At 40.6% G+C, this 24,451-nt stretch overlaps 1 protein-coding gene across 14 annotated transcripts in view; it reads left to right on the forward strand.

Moving 5' to 3' along the window:
• Positions 1-24,451, forward strand: part of LOC125898002 (inositol 1,4,5-trisphosphate receptor type 1) — a 108,403-nt gene that overhangs the window by 29,568 nt on the left and 54,384 nt on the right. For 6 of the 14 annotated variants that reach the window (XM_049591594.1, XM_049591611.1, XM_049591603.1 and 3 more), the window contains exons 7-38: positions 801-899; positions 1,922-2,005; positions 2,681-2,827; positions 3,054-3,149; positions 3,391-3,432; positions 5,310-5,464; positions 7,311-7,410; positions 7,801-7,961; positions 8,046-8,187; positions 8,405-8,563; positions 9,168-9,340; positions 10,800-10,919; positions 11,263-11,457; positions 11,640-11,891; positions 11,983-12,124; positions 12,215-12,368; positions 12,460-12,650; positions 13,572-13,704; positions 13,795-13,849; positions 13,935-14,100; positions 14,267-14,440; positions 14,552-14,626; positions 14,749-14,886; positions 14,987-15,112; positions 15,220-15,759; positions 16,073-16,198; positions 16,309-16,437; positions 19,833-19,859; positions 20,339-20,459; positions 22,412-22,596; positions 22,681-22,829; positions 22,931-23,042. In XM_049591594.1, the coding sequence (XP_049447551.1) occupies positions 801-899; positions 1,922-2,005; positions 2,681-2,827; positions 3,054-3,149; positions 3,391-3,432; positions 5,310-5,464; positions 7,311-7,410; positions 7,801-7,961; positions 8,046-8,187; positions 8,405-8,563; positions 9,168-9,340; positions 10,800-10,919; positions 11,263-11,457; positions 11,640-11,891; positions 11,983-12,124; positions 12,215-12,368; positions 12,460-12,650; positions 13,572-13,704; positions 13,795-13,849; positions 13,935-14,100; positions 14,267-14,440; positions 14,552-14,626; positions 14,749-14,886; positions 14,987-15,112; positions 15,220-15,759; positions 16,073-16,198; positions 16,309-16,437; positions 19,833-19,859; positions 20,339-20,459; positions 22,412-22,596; positions 22,681-22,829; positions 22,931-23,042 (4,668 nt within the window). The remainder of the gene's footprint in view (positions 1-800; positions 900-1,921; positions 2,006-2,680; positions 2,828-3,053; positions 3,150-3,390; positions 3,433-5,309; positions 5,465-7,310; positions 7,411-7,800; positions 7,962-8,045; positions 8,188-8,404; positions 8,564-9,167; positions 9,341-10,799; positions 10,920-11,262; positions 11,458-11,639; positions 11,892-11,982; positions 12,125-12,214; positions 12,369-12,459; positions 12,651-13,571; positions 13,705-13,794; positions 13,850-13,934; positions 14,101-14,266; positions 14,441-14,551; positions 14,627-14,748; positions 14,887-14,986; positions 15,113-15,219; positions 15,760-16,072; positions 16,199-16,308; positions 16,438-19,832; positions 19,860-20,338; positions 20,460-22,411; positions 22,597-22,680; positions 22,830-22,930; positions 23,043-24,451) is intronic. The other 8 variants (XM_049591643.1, XM_049591681.1, XM_049591647.1 and 5 more) reach the window with 3 other exon arrangements.

Here is a 24,451-nt window from a genome sequence, read left to right on the forward strand (position 1 = left end):
TGAACCCAATATCTGAAGAACACCTCAAGGGAATTTCCTCATATTTGGCACACACGTTCTCTTGGACTCAGTGATGAAGTGATTAGGTTTATGTTCAGTTGGACACAACTGACTGATTAGATTTTGGTGTTCGAAGATCAACGGTCCACTTTACTGTGACGTCATAATGTTTTGCAAAAACACTTTTACCATTATTCAACAACATCAGGAACAGAAGGGTGGACATTTAGTCAGATACTGGATATGTGACACTAATCTTTGGTGCCCTTCAGTATTCACCTTCAAACTCTGCTGATTGCATAGGTCTTCTGTGCTGCCAGGGGGAAGATGTGTGTAAAGCATCTATACTTAAGAATTTGTAGCTTTTCATGCTCAAATATGGATGTTGCTCTTTGCAGCAGCATCCGTCTTTGAAGCTTTGTCTCCTGTTATGGCTATACATGAGTCTGAACAGAAATGGATGTCAACTGTATCTGCATCTTGACTGGTTTGCTGAGGCATACGACCATGATGTGGTAATTGTAGTTAACTAAAACCTTCCATAAATCTAAGAAAATACAATAAAATCAAATAAAAATACTGTTACACTGTTCAAGTCCTTGTTATTTGTGGAGCCCAGAGCCAGTGACTTTGTTAGTGCATTATGGCATTGTGTTTTGATCAAACATCATCGTCCTGATATATTTCCACTGTCTGAAGTGCCTTAAAGCTAACTCTGCTTTTGCTAGGATTACAGTGCATAACCTTTATTCCTCTATATTTCGCATCTTCATTTTGTAATGTGTCTGTTTTGATTGCAGGTGGTGATCGGGGACAAAGTGGTGCTTAATCCAGTGAATGCTGGTCAGCCGCTCCATGCCAGCACACACCAGCTCGTGGATAATCCGGGATGCAATGAGGTTTGGTTGAGCCTCTGCAACTCATCTTCACTCCTCCGATGTTTCTGTGGGAGTGTCGGAATCTAATTATAGCTTTCTCCTCATAACCGCTGCTTGGTTATTAGCTGCCTGATGTGAAACAGTACAGCATTGTTTTTGTGGGCTGCAGTGAACACTGAGTTTAGAAGGTCATCCTGTTTCTGTCTCATAAAACTCGACTGCTCTGAGCTACCTGACTTAATTAAAGTGTCGTACAGAATCACAGAGGCAATGTGGTATGTGTTGGGGCAGTTGTGCAATTTTTCCGGTTTACTAAGAGTGAGACAAAGTCATTTATTCCTCATTTATGACTCTGCAAGCAGTTTGAAGATGTGAAATAGTAAGCACAAATCATTGATGTTTATGATATCAGGTGGCAACTCCTAACAAAGGAAGGAGGTTACACATTTTTCAGTGTTGGATTTGACACTCATTATTCGTCTGTACAAGTACATATAAATAGGCAAAGTGCTCAAACTACTGTTTCTGCTGCCTTGGCTGTGGCACATGTAAACAGGAAGTGGACTTCATGTTGTATATAATACTGTTTTTTTTGTTTATTCAGACAACATATCCTGTCTCTAAAGGGACAGTTTGCCCCAAAATCAAAAATACATATTTTTCCTCCTTTTGTGCTGTTTATCAAGCCACACCACAAGCCGAGTGTCATCTAGTTCCGTTACATTGGAGAGAATGCAGACATCTCTACAGCTGATATCTCCAACACAGCAACTCACACCAAAACAATCTAGACTGATAAACAGCACTACAGGTAGGAGGAAAAATATGTAGGCTATTTTTGATTTGGGCATGAACTGTTCCTTTAAAAAAAAAAGCCATCCATGATTTTGTCTCACTCTGGATATTGAGGAGAAATAAAATTTCTCAAACACCAAACTGTCCCTTTAACCTTGTCAGTGTTGTTGCAGTGCTCCGACTGTGCAGGGCCGCTGCCAGGAGATAATACCTACAGTCATGTCGAACCTTGATTGTTTGTTTTTCAGGTGAACTCGGTCAACTGTAACACCAGCTGGAAGATCGTCTTGTTTATGAAGTGGAGCGACAATCAGGAGATCATCCTAAAAGGGGTTTGTCTCACAGTAGCTACCATAAAAAATAGATTGTCTGAATATCTTTTGCTAATAGAAATTTTGGTACAAACACATACGTATCTAAGACAAAAGATAGATATATAAACACACATATGATAAATGAACAATCATGTAAGACAATATCGAAAACAAGAGGGAATACCATACCAGCAGCGGTCTACAAGTTTCTTCCCAACATGTCTCGCACTGGTACCACTCACTTACATCCTCTTGTTTTCTTACACGTGGTGTTGTATAATGTCCTCATCAGAGCTGAGTGGGCTGGTGGCTTTGTTTGTTTTCACTTCAGTATTATCAGTGTACAGTATGTGCTTACCGCTGAGATTTTGTTTCATTGGTTATTCAGCAGCTTTACATTAGGGGCTTTAACACAAAAAACAATTGCCATGACTACAGTACATCTGGCCAGATGGCCTCTCCCATATATTTGACAAAAGTGTGAATATATTAAATTGGGAACCTCTACAACATATAAAGTAGTGATCACAAGTGAGGTCTACAGATATTTGTTTTCTAAATATATCTTGTATACTTTGAAACATGCTATGGACACACACAATTGCATGTTTCATTTTTTAATTAGAGTAGTTTTTTGTTTTTAAGGTTAAGCTGCACATTTTTGACAGTAACAAATGTGCTTTCTCTCCCCAGGGCGACGTGGTACGATTATTTCATGCCGAGCAGGAGAAATTCCTCACCTGTGATGATCACAGAAAAAAACAATATGTATTTCTCCGCACTACTGGGCGGCAGTCGGCTACCTCGGCAACCAGCAGTAAAGCCCTGTGGGAGATAGAGGTGAGGAAGAATATTTTTACAGTTGCTGATTGTGGTATGTGCAGGTTCTCTGTGTGCTGGCAGTAAACATAAAGCCCTACTGAATAAGTCCTCTCCAGTTTTGTAGGGAAACCATAAATATGTTACATATTGTTTACTTTACAGCATATCTGGTAATACAGTCCACAGCAGCTGTTTGATAAATTGTATTGCTGTAAGATGTTACTGCTGTGTGCTCTGGTGTCAGGTGGTGCAGCATGATCCATGCCGAGGGGGGGCGGGATACTGGAACAGCCTGTTCAGGTTCAAACACCTGGCCACTGGACACTACCTGGCTGCAGAGGTCAGTGGACCACAGTAACAAGAAAACTCTGACAAAATTAATTACAGTCGATGTATCTGGATTATACTATTGTGCTTTTCAAGTCATTTATTATTGTTTGGTATTTATGTGTCACCTAACTCTTAAGCAGTTTGTAAGACCAGGAAAACACATAACAAAGAGTTATATTGATATTATGGAAAAAATAATAATCAATTGAATGAGTTTATTTGAAGAGGTGAACCACTTTGTATTTTTGCAGGTGAATCCAGAGTATGAAGAGGAGTGCCTGGAGTCCCGCTCTGTAAGTGAGCCACACTGAAAGACTTTCACAAACAGACAGCAACCACTAATATAACCTCCACCAAGGAGGTTATATTTTTAGCTTGATTTATCTGTTTGTCAGCAGGGTAATGGAAAAACTACTGGCCTGATTTTCATAAAACTCAGTGGAAAGGTGTGGCATGGACCAACAAAGAACCCATTTAACTTTGGAGTGGATCCAAATCACATGGCAGATACACAAATTATTTTTCCCCCTTTATCATCATTGCAAGATAGAGCATTTGGCCTTAGCGGAGGTCTAAGCTTTCTGAGTGCCCTTCTAGTTTCAGATTTGTTTGTTATTGTCCAATGGTTATCCAGCCTAACTAATGCTGTGAAGCAAGGAAATACCTTGTTACCTTGTACGAAAAGTACAGCCCACTAGCCAGAAGAAGATGTTGGCACTGCATGTTTCCACAAACTACAAATAGGTAACATTTGTACATTGTATTTCCATCATATCAGCATTTCAAAAGGGAGAAAATGTATGAGCTGACTTCATCATCAGGAGGTGGAGGGGATGTAGGATGGTGTGTCACCTAGGCAAGATGCCTGCCAAGCTTCAGACCTCGGATCTTTACCAAACCAAAAAAAAATGGGTGTGGCTTTGTGAGTCAAGGCTGTGTTCCCAGCAGCTTCTTAGGCACCAAACGTGGGTGTTTTGTAGCGACCCCTCCCTAAGACATTGCTGCTTTTCCTGTCAGGATCGTGCCCCCCGAACAGGGTATTTTAAGCCAAAGTATGGTCTTTTTCTGATCGTAGCCAAGTGGTTTCTGTGCCTACATTTAACCTTACATATCCATGGTTTGCAGAAACATGCAATATCAACATTATTCTGCTGACTGGATGGGCAAGTAACCATAGTAACAATATAAACTTTATACTGCATTTCCAGTTTATTCACTGGTAAATCTCTCTTGGCCATGACATATTAAATTATTATGCATATTAAAGATTGTCTAAAGGCAGTTTATTGAACTGCCTACAATCTTTAAAAAAAATAGGTGACAGCCTCCCTTTTTGCCCTTTTGCTATGAAACTGGTGTAGCTAAATGCCCCTTGAAATATGATTGCTATTTAGCTACTGCAGTAGTTACAATCTTCAGCAGCAGATGGCTTAATGTGTTTTTGCAGAGTGAGATGGTACTACATCTCAGTCACCAGCAGATGGCAGCCTTTTACCATGAATGCATCTTCCTGTATTGGTGCTTCAGTTCTCTGCCACAGCTCGCTGAGCTGACTGTGACTGTCAATGTGAGGCTGTTCTGCTGTTGACCACACAGTGACAAGTGAAACAGCTCACAGTCGCAACTTATAGCTTCGCCTCTACAGGAGAAAAACAACCAACAGCTTTAAACTACACCCAAAGGAGCTGAAATGTGGCAGAGGTCCCAGACAACAGAAAATAGGCCCCACTTTATTCTGATGATTATTTTTATTATAGTTGAGTTGAAAACAAAAAATACAGATATACCAATATACATTTGCTCATTTTGCTAGTCTAGTGTAGTCTGGCCTGAGGTCTGACCTACTGGTTGAAGTTGTTTAGTCACAAGTCTTATCTGGTGACAGTTATGGGCTTATTGAACTCAGACCTTTTCTGGGAAAATTTAACATACAAAAAATAGCTGTGGTCTTTTGAGGAAAGGTGTCTGAACAGTGATTGCCTCGTCCACTGCATTTCTTTTTCAAAGAAATTTCTCCAAAGTAATAGTTAACTCTGTCACTCCTATTGATCATGACACAAACGTGGCAGTTAATCTCAGTCGCTGAAAAATCAATGTATGATTTTAAGATGTTTTATTTTGTGATAACAGCAATTTCTAATCATACTTTGTTTTGACTTTTTAACTCCAGCTGGACTCCGAGCAGGAAGTCTTACGGGCCCGTTTGAGAAACGTCCAGGACAAAGTCATGTACACCCTTGTGTCCGTACCTGATGGAAATGACATCTCTTCCATATTTGAGCTTGACCCTACCACATTAAGAGGCGGAGACTCGCTGGTACCCAGGTAGGAAGGCCACAACATCAGAGTGCTGAAGTGTTTCCGACCTGCTCAGACCTGTGTTACAGAGAAGAGCGTGGTCCATTCCCTGCTGTGTCACTCTTTCCACCGAAACACAAACACAGCAGCATATCACAAGTCGGGGACTTCCACTGTCTTTTAAGTCATCTTGATATGTTGGCACAACAATAAACCATGGAAAGGATATGTGTGTGTTAATACTTGTTATATAACTTGCTGTTACACACAATTGACTGTATCATGCAGATCTTACGGGCAGAGCTCTTCTTTGCGGCTGTTACTCAGATTAGATAGATTGCAGCAAACAGATAATTGGCATGATCCTAGTTTGTGTGTGTAAGTGGATGTGTTTGTGCTTGTTGTGGTGCAGATGGATTTCTCTCTCAGTGGTGACAGATTTTGTACAACAGTGTGTGTGTTTGACTCACATTACTTAACTGGAAACATTGAGAATTTCACTAGAATAACTGAAGGAAGAGGAAGCTGTTGTAACAGACACGGGTGTGATGCGTTCTCAAGAACACGTAGGTTTTTCTGGAGCTTGACCTAAAAATTGCTTTGCTTCTATGTATCTGAACACAGTTATTGTAAGGTGATACCTAGATCTGCCGAGCAGGTGTGTGACAATTTGAATATTTGCCCATCTAGTATATCATCTTTTGTATAATACTCTTCAGTGTCATTTAGTCATTTAAGATTTTATGATCTCCATCATCATCTGGAGATTATTGGACTGAACTACACCTGTCAACCATATCAGTGCAAAAGGAAGCATGTATCTACTGCTAGCTCACCTAGCACCACTGAATTAGCTAATGTTACAGCTCAGCAGAGGAGGATGCCATTAATGTTTACATCTCTTGCTTCCATGAGCACGAGCCTCTTGTCCATTAGTAGATGCTCACTTCCTGATAATACAATTAGCGGGTGTAGTTCATTTATAAAAAAAAAAAAAAATAGACTTCCTACATGAAACTGCTCACAACAAGGTCTGTGGATTATCTTGAGTAAGTGGATTTCTGGAAAGTGACATTTCTGTTGAGGTTTAAAATGTATTTTTTTGGCACTTTGGCACCACAAGCTGAGTGCAATCTAGTTCCATTATATTCATGAGAAGACAGACATCTCTATGGCTGATATCTCCAACACTCAGCAACTCACACTGAAACAATGTAGATTGATAGCACTACAGGTATGAGGAGAAATCCGTATTTTTGATTTAGGGGTGAACTGTCCCTTTAAGACCAGCACTAGATGATAAGCAAATGTTGCCTATGACCTTTAACTTCACATATACACTCCCTGATGGAAAGCTGTGCCAATGTTGCTCTACTCTTTCTTTAGTGAAGAATGTGTCCTCTGTTCCCAACACTGCCCAAAGCACAAACAAATCATATTCTAACCAGTAGAAATGAAAAGGTGATGAGTCTAGTAAAAGTGAGAACCAGACCCGGTTTTGCCATGTGTTTGTGTTCTTGTCTTGCAACATGGTTATGACAGTGCAGACAGTGGTGCACTCAGGCTGTTTGAGGTGCAAGGGCACCCATTACTACACTGCATCACGTTTTCTCCACTGAATAGGCACCCTGGAGGGAACTTAATCATGTTTTCATGCACACTGGGCCATTGTAGAGGACACGTTATCATTTTTATCTACTAAGGGCATCCAAGAGGGCACTTGTTTTAACAAATATGGTGCCCCTGAGTCCAACCAACATTTTTTCTTTATAATTAATTCTGTCATGTCCATAGATTTAAACATTTCAGGAATGCCTAAGAACACTGCTCTGTGTTATACGCAATCTTCACTTAAGTTAAAATGTGTTTTCAGGAACTCCTATGTGCGCCTCAGACACCTGTGCACTAACACATGGGTCCACAGCACCAACCAACCAATTGACAAGGAGGAGGAAAAGCCTGTCATGCTGCGCGTGAGTGACAGTTCATTTGCACTAATATGTAACAGCATATCTTTTGTAGACTGCTGGCATGACATACTGTACACGATGCTGGGTTAATGAGATCACAGTGGGGTCACGAATAATGAGACTCTAAACCAAGTGTTCTCAGATGAAATACCTTCTGTGCAGCCACCTCCTTCCCTGCTGTAAAGTTATGGAAGTGTGTTGGAATTGATTGTTAATGCCTTGTATGTGCATTTGTGTTGTGATCGTGAGTTTCCATTATGGGTTTCAAGAGAATTTGGAGGAACAGTTGAAACAAGTGGACCCAGAGACCAAATCTATAAGCTCAAAAATATTCTATATAGTATATTGTTTTAATAGATAACAGAGTTGTGCACTTTTTTTTTCCAATTCAAGATTGGCACCTCGGCACTGAAGGAGGACAAAGAGGCTTTTGCCATTGTGCCCGTGTCCCCAGCTGAAGTAAGAGATCTTGACTTTGCCAACGATGCCAGTAAAGTGCTGGCCTCTATTGCTGGAAAGCTGGAAAAAGGAACAATCACACAGAATGAGAGGAGGTATAAAATTTAAAGCAGTGCCAGATTGTAGATTTCTAATAGGAAACGATGTTATGCATTATTTCTTTCTGTATGTGCAATCAGAGCAGTGACCAAGCTTCTGGAGGATCTGGTGTTCTTTGTGGTGGATATTCCCAACAACGGACAGGACGTTCTTGAGATCATGGTCAACAAACCCAACAGGGAGCGACAGAAACTAATGAGAGAACAAAATATTCTCAAACAGGTAATGCCAGGAAACAGCAAATGTAACATTTTCAACACATTCTTTAAATTTTCCATTGAACGTCTTTTAACCTCCCTGAACTCCCCCAGATCTTTGTTTCACTCTTCATCATAACTCAGAGTGGCACAGTTGTCAGGCCTGCTGTCTGTACCGGCGTGCTCTTTTGGCTTTGACTTCAGTATGATTAGAACTGTCACAACCTTACCCCTGTGTTCAGATCTTCAAGCTGCTGCAGGCTCCTTTCACAGACAGTGGGGACGGTCCCATGCTGCGACTAGAGGAGCTGGCTGACCAGCGTCATGCCCCCTTCAGACACATCTGCCGCCTGTGTTACCGGGTTTTGCGTCACTCTCAGCAGGACTACCGCAAGAACCAGGTAGAGTTTGTCAGGACTAAAAGTCTGCTTTATGAGCACCAGCACTGTATGACCTGTCTGTACTGGGGTTTGTGCAAAGGTGCATTCCAAAGTCCCCTAATTAAGTCTAATAGTATGTGAAAGAGGCCTTTGCTCTGATAGAATAATGTGTAACTCAATGTCCTGTGCAGTTTGCAAGGCTCACTGCCAAGCCCTTTTATCAATTTGTCCGCTAATACAAATACACAGAGCCACACAGTATAAACACATTACAGATGTTTGTCGTTGTGAAATACAACGTTACCATTTCCCAAGAAAAATCGATTTCTCTTAAACACATTACAGTGTAATTGTTAGAGGGGTCATTTAATTAAGTGGAATAAGGAGGCAGTCTGGTTCTTGAGAACATGCTCTGTTTTTCTGCACACAGATGAACGAGGGCCAAAATGGCCCCATTCAAAATAAGTAATGGGTATAGATATAACAAGGTTATACCTTATAGTCCCCCTGGAGAATGTAAAGAGATCAAGACAAAGGGGCTAGGTAAATAATGACATTTGTCACAGTGAGTCTGTGCCGTCTTGTTTTGGCTTGTGGATGCTCAGACTGTCTGTCTGTCCTGCAGGAGTACATCGCCAAACAGTTCCGCTTCATGCAGAAACAGATCGGCTACGATGTCCTGGCTGAGGACACGATCACAGCTTTGCTCCACAACAACCGCAAGCTGCTCGAGAAACATATCACTGCTGCAGAGATCGACACGTTTGTAAGCCTGGTTCGCAAGAACCGTGAGCCAAGGTTTGTGTGTGTGTCTGTCTGTAAGTACACCATTAACACAGTGGTCTGGGTGAAAAGGCAGAAGCAATGATATTATAATTTGCAGGATAATGTGTTCATAGGTATCTTTTTATATCCTGATTACAATCTGCATGTCTTGATCATACAATATCCTCTATGTGCAAGAGGTTCACTTAAAGAAAAAGACAGCCCTTTCTGGCAGTAAGCTGAACTAACAGTAAAACTTAATCAATGTTCTCCTCAAAGCCAGACTCCATTGACAAAAACAGTAATTTTACTTCAATGAACACAGGAGCTGTTCTACCGCTGCCCCAATTGGTAGTTTGTTGTTTCTGTAATTGTGTGACTTTGGTCAATCTGAACTAACCATTTAAAACCACATAGTCACACAATAACACAAACAAACTAACTGATAGAGACATAGACGTAGCAGCTCCCGTGTTCAGTGATGTAAAATTCTTGTTTTTGTCAATGGAGTCTGGCTTTGATTGAGTTGCACTGTTAGCTCAGTTCCCCATTGGAAAAGGCTGTCACTTTGTAAAGGTATGACTTAATCTATGTTATGCCTGTAAAAATAAGACCAGGATTATAATGTATGAATTGTGTCCGAGTTTGTAAACATATGTTTTGATATAGTTTTGCTGTTGTTAAACATGGTAGCCTTTTACTTAGTTCACTGTGGGGACATGCAAGAAAAACAAAGTTTTCTTCAAAAATTCAGAGTAACGCGGTTCGGGTCCATGTTATTGGTTCGACAGCCCATTGGTTTGACATCCCATTAGTCCGACTGTCCGCGGTGCTGAACGGCTCGCGGCGGGCGTATGGTTCGCCGCGACCGGCTTGAGGCGGAGCAGGCTCAGGGCTTATGTGTTTGTCAATTTCTTTTTCATTTTAACCCACACCATGATCTTTTCCTGACCCTAACCAAGTGGTTTTTGTGCCTAAACCTAACCAGACCTTAACCACAGGGCATCATGATGATTTCGGAACGGACTTCGGAACAATGAGTTTAATATGGTCGGAACAATGGGATGTCGAACCAATGGGCAGTAGTAGTAGTAGTAGTAGTAGTAGAAAATATATTATAAAAATATAAAAATGGTAATTTGTGGGGTGAAATGTTCCTTTAAACCACACAAGCGTCAGTGTTCACACAACAGTGTAAATGACCACAGCCTGCTGGCAAATAAGGACATTCAACAGTTTATTTTAACATACAACTTTAAGATATGCACGTAATTGTCACTTAAGCCATGTTAAAATGTCCATATATTGTAACAATACATCAGTAGAGTGTACTTTGAGTGATCAAATCAAAGTGTTATGATGAAAATTGTTATGCTTTTGCATATATCTGGTGCTTGAGTTGATGTTAAGTTGTTTTATTGAAAAGTATCATGGATGATTGAATTTTGCATATCTTGTGTATGTGTGTGCGTATGTGTGTGTGTGTGTCCAGGTTCCTGGACTACCTGTCAGACTTGTGTGTGTCAATGAATAAGTCCATCCCTGTGACACAGGAGCTCATCTGTAACGCAGTGCTGGATCCAGCAAACGCAGACATCCTCATAGAAACTAAGTGAGTCATCTCCCCTCTGCCTCCACACACATCTGTCTTATCCTCCTCGCAGTGCCAGTGTGCTCTTATTTGAAGACATCACTTTGAGCTCTAGAAGAAGATTAATCGGTAATGAAAATAATTGTGAATGACAGCCATAGTGGGATGTATAGATTCGTCTCTATAGCAGTTCAGATGTATTTACTAGGCTTGTCCCATTTATAGCTTCTGAGTGTGTCAGTAAGACATTGGCAGTCATTGTAATCTAATTCTAATGCTTTTGTTAACATTTGTCGCAAATGCTTACTCATTTATTTCCAGTCGCCTTCTTATTAAAACAAAACAAAATCCCCTCTTCCTGCAGACTGGTGCTGTCAAGATTTGAGATTGAGGGAGCACCGCTGGGGGAGAACTCTGTGGAGTCAGAGGAGGATGAGGAAGAGGTTTGGTTGTTCTGGAAAGATAGTAATAAAGAGATTCGCAGTAAAAGCATCAGGGAGCTGGCCCAGGATGCCAAGGAGGGCCAGAAGGAGGACCAGGAGGTGATCAGTTATTACAGGTAGTTACCGGGCCTTATTTTCCATGTGGTTGTCTGAGATAAAGGAGATAATGCCCATCCCCTAAATAATGCTTTCATTTTGTATATGCAGAAAGGGCCACCTATAGAGCTAAAACAAACATAACAAGAAAAGCATTTTGTGGTTTCACATGTAATCAGACTGTGTGTATTTACTGCCACAGATACCAGCTGAACCTGTTTGCCAGAATGTGTTTGGACCGCCAGTACCTGGCAATCAACAAGATCTCCGGCCAGCTGGATGTGGACCTGATCTTGCGATGTATGTCAGATGAAGACTTGCCCTACGATCTGCGAGCCTCCTTCTGTCGCATGATGCTGCACATGCATGTGGATCGTGATCCTCAGGAGCAGGTCACACCTGTCAAATACGCTCGACTCTGGTCTGAGATCCCCTCAGAGATTGCCATTGATGAGTGAGTATGCTGACAAATGTAACGGATTGATCACTGAAGAATGTTGTGTATGTTGTAGATTCATTTGTGCTTTTTTGTTGTCTGATTGTAGTTATGACAATGATGGAACATCTAAAGATGAAATTAAGGAGCGATTCTCTCAGACTATGGAGTTTGTTGAGAACTACCTGAGAGATGTGGTGTGTCAGAGCTTCCCTTTTGCAAATAAAGAGAAGAATAAACTCACCTTTGAGGTAAGTCTGGCACATTCGGAACATCAAAGTAGTCAGATTTTGATGGTAAATCCTGCAAACCTATTTAATTCAACTGTCCTTCATGTTTAGGTGGTAAACCTGGCCAGGAACCTGATTTATTTTGGCTTCTACAACTTTAGTGACCTGCTGAGACTTACGAAGATCCTGCTGGCTATTCTAGACTGTGTCCATGTGAGCACAGTTTTCCCTTTCAACAAGATGGACAAAGAAGAAGAGTGTAAAGGTATGAACAAGTGGTTAGTCAGTGGAGGATGAAATCTCTCACGGACGTGAATTTGATGCCTGTATTTGTGCATATGTGTGCTTCATTTCAGGCAGCAATGTAATGAGATCCATTCATGGAGTAGGGGAGCTGATGTCCCAAGTGGTCCTGAGAGGAGGAGGTTTCCTCCCCACAACTTCAAACGTGAGCTCCAGTGGAGACACAGTGAAGACCCAGACTGAACCTGAGAAACAGGACATACTGGTCATGGACACCAAGCTCAAGATTATTGAGATCCTGCAGGTGAAGGAATTGTAATATTATACTTAAATGCACATACAGTACAGTAGATACAGTATCATAGACTGGATAAAAATAATGGATGTAGCCACCGTACTGTCATCCATTGCTTTGTGGACTCCCGTTTTGAAGCCTCGAGTTTGGCATTTTGACCATTGCCATCTTGGATATTTGAAACCAGAAGTGACCACATTTGGATGAGAGGGTGGAGCTAACCCTAACGCTCACTGCTAGCTTGGTTAGCACAGTGTATTTACAGTCTATAGTTAACTCTGATTATGCTAATGCTATTTTTGGCTAGCAAAAACAGGATGATAAAACTGAATATCCATCTTCTAAGAGGTTCTTTGAGAACAATCAAATGCCGAATAAGACTTTATTGGCAACCAAAATATTATAATTAACCTTCATGAACTGAAACACACTGACATAGTGACAGCTTTGGCCATGGCTACACCTATACTCAGTGAATCTGGGGTTATGCCATGGTTACATTTTATTGCTGTGGTAGCTAGTTCTTAATGGACGCCACCCACCTGTCACTCAAATCAGCCACATCCTTAATTATGGATAACTTTAAACCTTAATAACATCTAAATGGACGTGTTACATAAAAATTCACCCCCCGTACAATTGTCACAAATGGGAAAATAAGCTATAGAGACCAAACTTGTTTTTGGACCAGTCTGTAAACAGGTTTGTTTCTGTTGTAAAGCTGGGCAATTTAACATGGAGGTCTACGGGGATTTACTTCTTTTTGGTGCCAGCCTCAAGTGCCCATTTAAAGAGCTACAGTTTTTGGCACTTCAGCATTGGCTTCATTTTCCAGCCCTGAAGGTTGCTACTTGTACAGTGCACACACAGTGCACACAGTAACTCCATCCTCCAAAATACTCACATCAAACTTTCTGTCCTGCCCTGTAGTTCATCTTGAATGTCCGTCTGGACTACAGGATCTCCTGTCTGCTGTCTATATTTAAGAGGGAGTTTGATGAGAGTAATTCCCAGACTGAATTATCTGTAACTGGAGCAGTGGAGGGGCCGAACAACATGCCAGGTCAGTTTAACATTCATAGCTGCATTTTATACAAATGTGGAGCGAGTAAAAAACCTTCTATTGGTTACAAATGACTTTTCTCAATTGCAGGGGCTTTGGATTTTGAGCACATAGAGGAGCAGGCAGAGGGGATATTTGGTGGAAGGTAATCCCAGTTTCAATACAGCAGTAGTCAGAAAATACAACAAAGAGGATGGGTTTTCATTTAAGTGTGTGCTCTGTGTGTGTAGTGAAGAGAACACCCCACTGGACCTTGACGATCACGGTGGCCGCACCTTCTTGAGGGTCCTTCTCCACCTAACCATGCATGACTATCCTCCTCTGGTGTCCAGAGCCCTCCACCTGCTCTTTAGGCACTTCAGCCAAAGGCAGGAGGTCTTGCAGGCCTTTAAGCAGGTGTGTAACTAAAATTGAGGCTTTGAAAATCAAGTCATTTTTACTCAAATGTGTCGCGCATTTGATTTTTCTACCGTTTTGACACATGTATCCAATCACAAATGCAATCACAGTAACATTTGAATGTGGAATCAGCATCATCCTGCTTTATATTGTGTGTTCACAGGTCCAGCTGCTGGTCACCAGCCAAGATGTGGAAAATTACAAACAGATAAAGTCAGACCTGGACCAGCTGCGCTCTATCGTAGAGAAGTCTGAGCTCTGGGTGTACAAAAGGCAGGGGCCAGACGAGGCCATGGACGCAGGAGAGGGGCTCTCCACTGAGCCAGAGCATAAAAAGGTGCAGTGTATTGTTCATCAAAGACGAACCACACAGAAACTAAAAAGCCAGTCACTACTAAGTCTGTTTACTAGATTTTCTCTGATGTATTGTCACTGGTGTACGTTGTAGGGGGATTCAGGGGGCACAGACAAACCAAAGAAAGCAGAAAGCACCAGCAGTTACAACTACAGGGTGGTGAAGGAGGTAACTCTTTCACTTTTAATCATGGTTCTAGCTCTTATGTTTCAGATGTTGTTACACAGCCTAGAGACCTTTTTTCCAAATACCTTATTCACACACATTTTCTTTCTTTCTTTCTTCTTTAGATCCTGCTGCGGCTCAGCAGGTTGTGTGTTCAAGAAGGTTTGTCAGGTAGGAAGAGCAAGAAACAGCAGCAGAGGCTGCTGAGGAACATGGGGGCTCATGCTGTTGTCCTCGAGCTCCTACAGATCCCCTACGAGAAGGTATAATTCATTAAATTTAACTTTCAGGGAAGTGTTCAATGGCATGCTTTTTGAGTGTGCACAAGTGGGCAAACCTTCACGATGGCCATTTTCCCTCCAGGGAGAAGACTTGCGTATGCAGGATATTATGAAGCTAGCCCACCAGTTTCTACAGAATTTCTGTGCAGGAAATCAGCAGAACCAAGCTCTGCTGCACAAGCACATCAACCTGTTCCTCAACCCAGGGGTGAGCGGTCCAGCCAGACGAAGCGCCACTCAATACCCACAGTGTTCCTGTTTTAACAATATCATTCTGTTCTGGTGCTCCCCTCTCTTTTTTTTTCTTTTGTTCAGATCTTAGAAGCCATCACCATGCAGCACATCTTCATGAACAACTTCCAGCTTTGCAGTGAGATCAATGAGCGTGTGGTTCAGCACTTTGTCCACTGCATTGAAACACACGGCCGCAACGTTCAATACCTCAAGTTCCTTCAGACTATCGTCAAAGCAGAAAATAAATTCATAAAAAAGTGTCAGGACATTGTCATGGCAGAGGTCATGCCTCATTATCACCTCTCTTATGTTTGGAATACAGTCTCATTATGTCCTTATGTCATCATGGTCATTTGTTTCCTCCTACAGCTGGTGAATGCTGGCGAAGATGTTCTGGTCTTTTATAACGACCGCGCCTCCTTCCAGACACTGGTCCAGATGATGCGATCAGAGCGGGACCGCATGGATGAGAACAGTCCTCTGATGTACCACATACACTTGGTGGAGCTCTTGGCTGTCTGCACAGAGGGCAAGAACGTCTATACAGAGATCAAGTGTAACTCCTTGTTACCACTGGATGACATAGTGCGGGTGGTGACCCATGAGGACTGCATCCCTGAGGTGAGACGAGCTTCAGACTGAGACATGCTGAGGATTTCACAGTGTGATTACACAATAAGCCAGTTATAGAGCAGACTCTGGAAGCACTCTGTGAATAGAAAGGCTTACAAAACTGTTCTCAATGCATCCAAATTCCCTGTCCTTAATTTTTCTATGAACAATGGCAAAAATGTATTCAGCACTTTTGTGTCTTTAAGGAGTTTTGTGCATCAGTGTTGGATTGTGTGATCATTTTTCCATTGTTGTATGTGACTGTCAGCTGTCCTTGGGCTGCACCACATTTTTATATTAACTAATCCTCCTGACCTTTCAGGTGAAAATCGCCTATATCAACTTCCTGAACCACTGCTATGTGGACACCGAGGTGGAAATGAAGGAGATTTACACCTCTAACCACATGTGGAAACTCTTTGAGAACTTCCTGGTTGACATTTGCAGAGTAAGGAACACCAAGAGGCTCTATGGCAATTTTTTTTTACTTCTCATAGGAAATGAGGATTTAAAAAAAAAAAAAAAACAAGCAATTTTGCTGTGTTTTGGTGCTTACAGGTTTGCAACAACACAAGCGACCGTAAGCACGCAGACACCATTCTAGAGCGCTATGTGACAGAGACGGTCATGAGCATTGTGACGACTTTCTTCAGCTCGCCTTTCTCTGACCAGAGCACCAGCCTGCAGGTATGTAACCAACCACCAACTTTCTTGAGAAACACCATGCAAGAAAAAAAAAACAGCCAAGTTTAAAGGTATAGTAGGTAACATTTTCCCCTTAAAATGTCTTAAAAGGACTAGACCTGTGTCATATATTCTGTTGAGTTGCATTTTTACATTGTCCCAAATGTGTCCAACAATGTTGAAACCTCAAGAAATCTTCAATTTATTCAAGGTACTGGTGCATTTTATATGGTGGCCTGTCAATGATGAATCTAACCTTTACCCCCTCTAGTTGCTCAGTTACTCAGTAACAGTAGTGCAGCTTTTTTTCTGCCTCATAGATGATCATTTTTACTAATTGCATGCCATTTGGTAACACAGTGATTCAGTAGAGTCCTGATTTATTGATTTGATATTTCAATATTGGTTCAGCTTACTACAATGTGCTACTGTGACAAGTGCCTAATTCTAGCCAACAAGCTCATGTGTACGGTAAGGAAGGGTAGGGACCACCTGCGGCCCTCTAATATGATATGATCAAAATACTTAGGTAACAATACAATAATAATGCAATTTTAAATGTTTTGCAATATGCTGATTATTGTGATGACATATATTGTGATTTATTACATATTTTAAACCGCTAATTAAGGAAAAACTTTGCCAACATCTTTTTTTATCTAAGAAGATAAAGTTTTCAGCTTTCAGTTTTTTTTAATTTATTTATTTTTTAGCAGCAGCAGCATGTATCTAATTGACTAAAAAGGCAGTTGATTTTATTATCCTAGTTGGCTACCAAAAGTTTAATTTGTATTTGCAATATTAATGATTTATATAATTTTAAAAACTATACTTGGTGTCTGTGTGTTACAATATTACCAAGCAAAATATCGCAATACTATGTTGTACTTTTTCCTCACCCTAACATTACAACATTCAACACACCTACAAAGTTATTTTTAGAATGATTGTTTTGACCAGGGATAACAGTGCTTGGCAACCCTACAACATTAAGTTAGCTAACGTTACTGAACATGACCAAATGTAACATGAATAAAACTGTAATACATGAACTAGTCTGTAAACATATTTTCTGCCTGAGTCAGGTCAGATGGATTTTCATCAGCAATGGTGGTTGTTTAACAATGAAGACTACAACTTACGCAACTTCACGACATCATAAAAGTCCCTATTTTGTTATTGTTTTGACTGAGAGATCTTGAACCACAGAAGTTACAGACAGTATTTTACCTTAAGTATAAGGTAGCTTTAAAGTGTTGAAGTAATGGGAAAACAAATCCAATGTAAATCCAACAGAAAATGTTTTTAAGGAGACGAGGATAAATTGATTTTTTTTTTATGTTCTATTATTTGACAAAAGTAGGTTTGCTCAACAGCAGCTGTGTCACACATGCAGAGTTGCACTCAGTGTATGTTGACAAAAACAGCTGTAATGTAAACCTGTTGCTATGAACTCTCCTTATAGGCTTATCGTGATCTCTGACTCATACAGTATGTCTGAAATGTCCAGTGCACTCTTGTTAAAAGGTCATCTTTCTCAGAATATACTTTTGAAGGATCAGACCCCTACCATTAGTCTGTTAGATAATCTGAGAGAAAGTAAAGTGGGGGATAGCATGCAATACATGGTTGAGATTCAGGGGTTCCTCTCTCCTAATATCTCCATGTATTGGCTGCTAACCTCCAGCCTATTAATGTACACTATGTGTTGTGCTCTAGGTGGCCATCAGAGCGAATGTAAGTACAGACAGAATATGAATTAGGTACCCCAATGTAATTTTACCAAATAGCGTGACCCTCCACTCCAGAAACCCCTCATTCAGAAGCCTGACTTTTGATTAGAACCAAACCATGCACTGCAATGTTTTTCATATTAAAGGGTGACTTCAGTATTGTGCCTTGACCGTATATTCCCGTGGTTTGTGCCTAAGTGTCTGATTGAAACAACAGTTTTTTTGCATTAGCCTAGTATTAAGAGAGAACACTGCAGCCGTGCAACCATTCAGGGCGATATACTGCATCATTGTATGTCCACTAAAAATGCTTGTTTTGGTTAGTGGTTCAGATTGTTATTATCACGCTCAGGTTTCTTTATTTGTACAAGGTAGATTTGTTTTGCAGTAGACAAGGCATTCATTACAAGTGTCTGACAACATTATGGAAATGCTCCCTACAGAGAAAGAATCTCCTGTAAAGGGTAAGATCATTTTTGTTGAACCTGAAACGGCACTGAAATCGGTATCGCCAAACCAGCCAGACCCCATTTAAATAAACACTAATTTTATCACTGTAAATCACACGTAATTCAAAGTGTGCAGAAATAAAACTAAACTTACAAAATCCATCATAGTTTGTCTTCTCACTGCTTGATCACTAACTCAAGTTTTATTGAAATAAACCCTTAGTTCACCAAGTTTGATATGAAAATATGCTGGCTCTGTACATATTAAATTACTGTTTACTTAAATGGAGTCTGGTGGGTTTTGCCACTGCAGTTTCAGGGCTGTTTCTGGTTAAACAAAAAAAGATCTTTCTGTAATGTTGTCATACACTTCAAAACTAATCAGAGCCCATCAGTGGCAAAAACAAACACTTTTAGTACACATAAATTAAAGGTGAATAACTGACCTGAGTGGTTATGCTGCAGCCTGTTTTGTGGCAGCCAGCTGCCGGGGTCTCCCTCAACAGTGGACCACTTTCAAAAATTGTTGTTCCCATCAGTCAGTCAGACACAAAAACATGATAGCAAAATAAGGTCAAGGCTGAAAAATACCATAGTTACCCTTTAAGTGCCTCCTTAAGTGGTCAAATTAGTGCGTCCACAGAGTTTCTCAGAATTTCTTCCTCCTGCTTAACATCACTGTGTGGGTGAGGGGGAATGAATGTTTCCCATCTTCTCCTATCTGTTTGTGTTAATCAGAGCAATGTTAGTCACGGTCCTGTAGAGGTAATTGGACATAACAAAGTTAAGACCAGTTAGCCGTGATTGTGATTGTTGGCATCCTGTTAAGCTGAATTATCCTTTCCTGTAGATACGTAAAAAGTATAAGCAAACAGTCATAGATTGATACAAATAATATTGTGTTCACAAAATGTTTATTTGCAGTGCTCTATTATTGACTTTATGACCAGTGAAATAATAATTATCCTTTGGGTCAACTCTGATGCAATCACAAATGATGCATTTTTGGACTACCATGTTACAGTTTGTACAGTCGAGATCACATTGTTTTACAAATTTAAGCTTTGCATTATACATATAGAGCACTTTACATGTCTCCAGCAATTACAGCGGTGTCTGAAATGTATAGTAATGTATTCTGAAGTATGTTTGTGATGCATCTTGATTATTTTCCGTGCGTGTTTTATGTCTTCACTGCTTGTATCCTCTGCTGCAGGCCTCTCTGTTGGGGAAAATATTTCAGGTATTTGTTCAATTCAGTGGGGAAAACACAGAGTTGGGTGTTGGGTGTGATAGAAAATGATTTACCTTTGTTATTTATGTATGTGTGAGTATGCTGACAGGGAACTGATTTTGATTGGGCTAGGTTTGGGTGAATGTCTGCTCAGAGATTAATGGGTCTCCTGTAAAGGAACAAACCACCCCTGAGTCAGCATGCTGTTCTGACTGCAAGTGCTGTCACACCAGCTACGCAACATCACTGTGTGTGTGTGTGTGTGTGTGTGTGTGTGTGTGTGTGTGTGTGTGTGAGTGAGTGTGATATTTAAAGGCAAAGCCAATGGTCCAGATTGTTGGTGCTGTGTTGTAGATGACAGATGGGTATCTTTCATGTTTTTAAGGGATGTCTCTCTGTCTTTCTTTAAAGCTTAGAGCAGTTAGCCATGTTAAAAAAATATATTGATGTACAACCTCTCTGCTTTTTTATTTGCATCTTCTTCTCAGACCAGGCAACCAGTCTTTGTGCAGCTGTTGCAGGCAGTGTTCAGGGTCTACCACTGTACCTGGTTGGTCCCAGTCCAGAAGGGCTCTGTTGAGAGCTGTATCAAGGTGCTCTCTGATGTTGGTAAGATCAAGATCCTCACATCAACACCTGTGTCACAAGCCCTCATCTTTACAGTCTCAGTTAGTTTATCATGTTGCTTTAAAGGTGCAATGTGTAATGCAAGGCCACATGCTCCAAAGTAAAGAGGGGGAGCATTTCACCTCCAAGCTAACTCGTAAGCTGGCTTAGCTTTTTTTTTTGTATAATAGTTTGCAATCATTTGAAATTCAGGTGAAGGTCAGGAAGTGATAAATCCATATACAGTAACTGTTACATGTGAATTAGAAATAAATTAAAGTAACTACATAAAGGGTTGGATGAACCTGTTGCAGAAGGTATCGTCCGAAAAAAAATTAAAACTCATGTTGGATTTGATCCATACAAAATTAAGTAAAGTGTTTTTTTTTTAAATTTATTTATTTTTTTTTTTTTCCCCCTTGAATAATTTGCTTAGTGTGAACACAAATTGATTCTGCCACCAGACCGCCTGATGTCACTAATGTTACACAGCAAGCCGATGAAAGGGTACAAAAGTGTGGTGGACAAAAACTATTTTATGTGTGGTTGGGTGCACAACTGAAACCACTGCTGTCTTGTTTCAGCTGAGTGAATAAATAAGCTTGAGAATAACTGTTCTTTTTCTCTAGCTGTAGCTGTAGCTGTAACGTTAAACATGGATGCATTGCAAGCTAACGTTATTAGCTAACGTTAGCTAACTTAACCTACTGTTTGCAACCGACTGGTTTAACCGTTCTCAGAGTTCTGGTGAAATGCCATTAAAAATCTGGATTGTGGCTAAAAACATGGAGAGGTTGTCACAACACAATGTAATTGCATCCAAGTTAGGTTATGTTTAATCACTTTAATGTTAATATTGGACATTAGTTGGAAGCCAACCCACGGCCGCAAGTACAAAGCCTTAGTAGAGCACCTGCTCTACCAGTTGAGCAACTGGTCACCCTTACATACGGAGGTTTTTGATCCGCATCTGCCACTGTTTCTTAATGAGTTTTTTTTTAACTTTTCTATTGTATGTCCTACCATATTTAGGACTTAAAGTGGCCTTTGTTTCTCCCACTATGATTGATTGGAAAAGCCATAAACAGTGCAAATCACATGCAGTTGTGCAGTGTTGGTAATCTTTGTCTCTAGTTGCCTGCCCTCCATCTGGGCAATGCACCAGTATATGATGTCATATGTAACAAAGCTATAAATAAACCAAATAAACTCACAAAACATCAAGAAAGGAAATGTTAACTTATTGCAAGACACTCTTCATTTAAACTCAACAGAAACAAAATAAAACTCACCAAAACCATCTCTGTTAGTCTTCCCACTGTTTAAACAATCGCCAAATCTGGTGTGGTCAAAATGACCTCTTTGTCATTGAAGTAGATGTAAAAATATGCTGGCTCACACACTGTCCTCATGTCTCTCGCTAACAGCTGAGCAGTGGCTCTCACTCTTCTTCTGACGCAAATCATTAAATTAACAAAATAAGATGACAAAAACTGCCCCAAAAAAACACCTGCAATGTACTTAGCCACTCGCCAGTATAATGGTCCGATTACTGAACCCTACTAACAAGCTCTCGGAGCAGCTCTACTTCGTCATCCTCTCATGTTGGACTAGGGGCAGTCTGGGCACTATGTGAGTCACTCACTTCTCGTACAAGTAGTATTAAAGCCAGGAGGGGCCGGGATGAGCTGGTTAGCATTCTAATTTCAGAAGATCTCTTTGTAACATATCACATAGGCATCTTTGACAAACATCAGAACTGTCACTTTTTCATATTATGTTTATAATCTTTTAATCTTTTAATTCTGGCCATATCTTACACATTGCTCCTTTAACAGCTGCGTGTATGCTATGCTTCTGTATTGCGTTTACTGGTAAGGAGTGAGTTTAGAGCAGAAGTTACTGAAGCTTATTTACCTTCTCACATTGTGTGCATCACTGTGTGTATGTGCTAGCTAAAGGCAGAGCAATAGCCATCCCCGTGGACCTGGACAACCAGGTGAACAACCTGTTTGTGAAATCCAACAACATTGTCCAGAAGACAGCCATGAGCTGGAGACTTTCTGCTCGCAACGCTGCCCGCAGAGACTCTGTGGTGACCGCCTCGAGGGACTACAGGAACATCATCGAGAGGCTTCAGGTACAGTATTTGTCAGTACTTTCTGCCACTTACATGTGTTAAATTGTTCAAACAGTAAGAGTGTTTTGTTTGTGTGGACCGTAGGACATTGTGTCAGCTCTTGAGGACCGCCTGCGCCCATTGGTCCAGGCTGAGTTGTCAGTTCTGGTAGATGTGCTGCATCGGCCCGAGCTGCTCTTCCCTGAAAACACAGACTCACGCAAGAAGTGTGAGAGTGGAGGTTTTATATGCAAGTAAGCACCAAAATATCTTCGTTACAAAATATGTCTATTATTGAAATATGAGTAAGTGCATTCATTATAGATGAGCCTTATGAACTAATGTGCTCGTGCAGGCTGATCAAACATACCAAGCAGCTGCTGGAGGAAAACGAGGAGAGACTGTGCATCAAAGTTCTGCAGACGCTGCGAGAGATGATGACAAAAGACCGTGGTTATGGAGAGAAGGTAGGAGAGGTTGCCGAGCCACAGACATGGTGAGGTGATGTACTTCACGAGTACAGTATGACTGTGCATATACTTTATATTGTACTGTATGCATAAACACAAAGGTATTTGCATTTTGATGCCATACATAGGATTTCTGTTCAGAGAAAGTTGTAAACTTTGCAGGAACTATGAATTAAAGAAACACAGATGGTCAAACACTGAGTTGCAAAGTTGTCACACAGAAGCAGCAAAATGAGATAGATACATGTCATGTCATTAAATTATGTATCCGTGTAGGTGTAGTTACATATAATACCACATCACTGCATCACACACTAGCAGAGGTGGACAAAGTACACAACTCTACTACTTGTATCAAAGTATAGATTCTTCTGGTTCAAAACAAGTTTAAGTTGCTGAGTCAAATTATTACTTGAGTTTACGTACTGGAGTACACACACACTCCCACACACACTCCCACACACACACACACACACACACACACACACACACACATGACTTCTGCATTTCAGAAAAGAAAAAATAGTCCTTTGCTGACTTCAAACAAATGTAAGGAGTAACAAGAGTTCAAAGAAATTTAGAGGAGTGGAGTTGAAAGTTAAAAGTTTCCTAAAAAACTAAAAACCTCCAGTAAAGTAGCGATACTCAAACAACATTGAACTAAGATAATACAATAGTAGTCGTAATTTTTAAATCTTTGTTCACAAAGAAAATACATTTGTGGGTTTCTTTTGTTGCTTGGACGGCCATCTTGCCAATAATATCTCCTGACACTTGGTTTGGAGTATGCCTCTGTAAAACTTTCATTTGGAGGGCCATGGAGCTCTAGCATTTCGCCCTACCCCTCCATCCCAACAAGAACAGAGACAGGCTACCTCTAGACATGAACCTGCAAAAAGGAGGCGTAAGGGCTAAGTGGTAGGGATGAAGGGGCCTTTGAGCCTATAGGGCTGTGTACCGACAAGAATCTGGCAATACAATACATATCACGATACAGAGGTGATGATTCAAAAAATTGTGACATATTGTGATACTGTAAGAAAGGTGATATATTGTGATTTTTTAAAAATCTAATTTTAGGGAAACTGTCGTAGCATGAAGAACACGCCACCATATGCATAAAAAGTTTACTTTTTTGCAACCAGAACAGTGGAATCTGCATTTGTATTTCTCACAGTTACTGTAGCATCCAACATCATAGCACTACGTTTTGTGTCAAATGAGCAAAGGAATGAACATTTGCCTATATCATTAAAAGAAAAGAAAAAATAGGGAAATAAATGTAGAAAATAAAAATGTAAACAATTAAAAATCGATATATTGTTTTTGAGAACCAATACAGCATCACAAAACATAATATTGCAATACTCAAGTGTATCAATGTGTTTTTTATACCCCAACCATAC

This window comes from Epinephelus fuscoguttatus, linkage group LG1, assembly GCF_011397635.1.
Source record: "Epinephelus fuscoguttatus linkage group LG1, E.fuscoguttatus.final_Chr_v1".
In the NCBI taxonomy this organism is placed as follows: Eukaryota; Metazoa; Chordata; class Actinopteri; order Perciformes; family Serranidae; genus Epinephelus; species Epinephelus fuscoguttatus.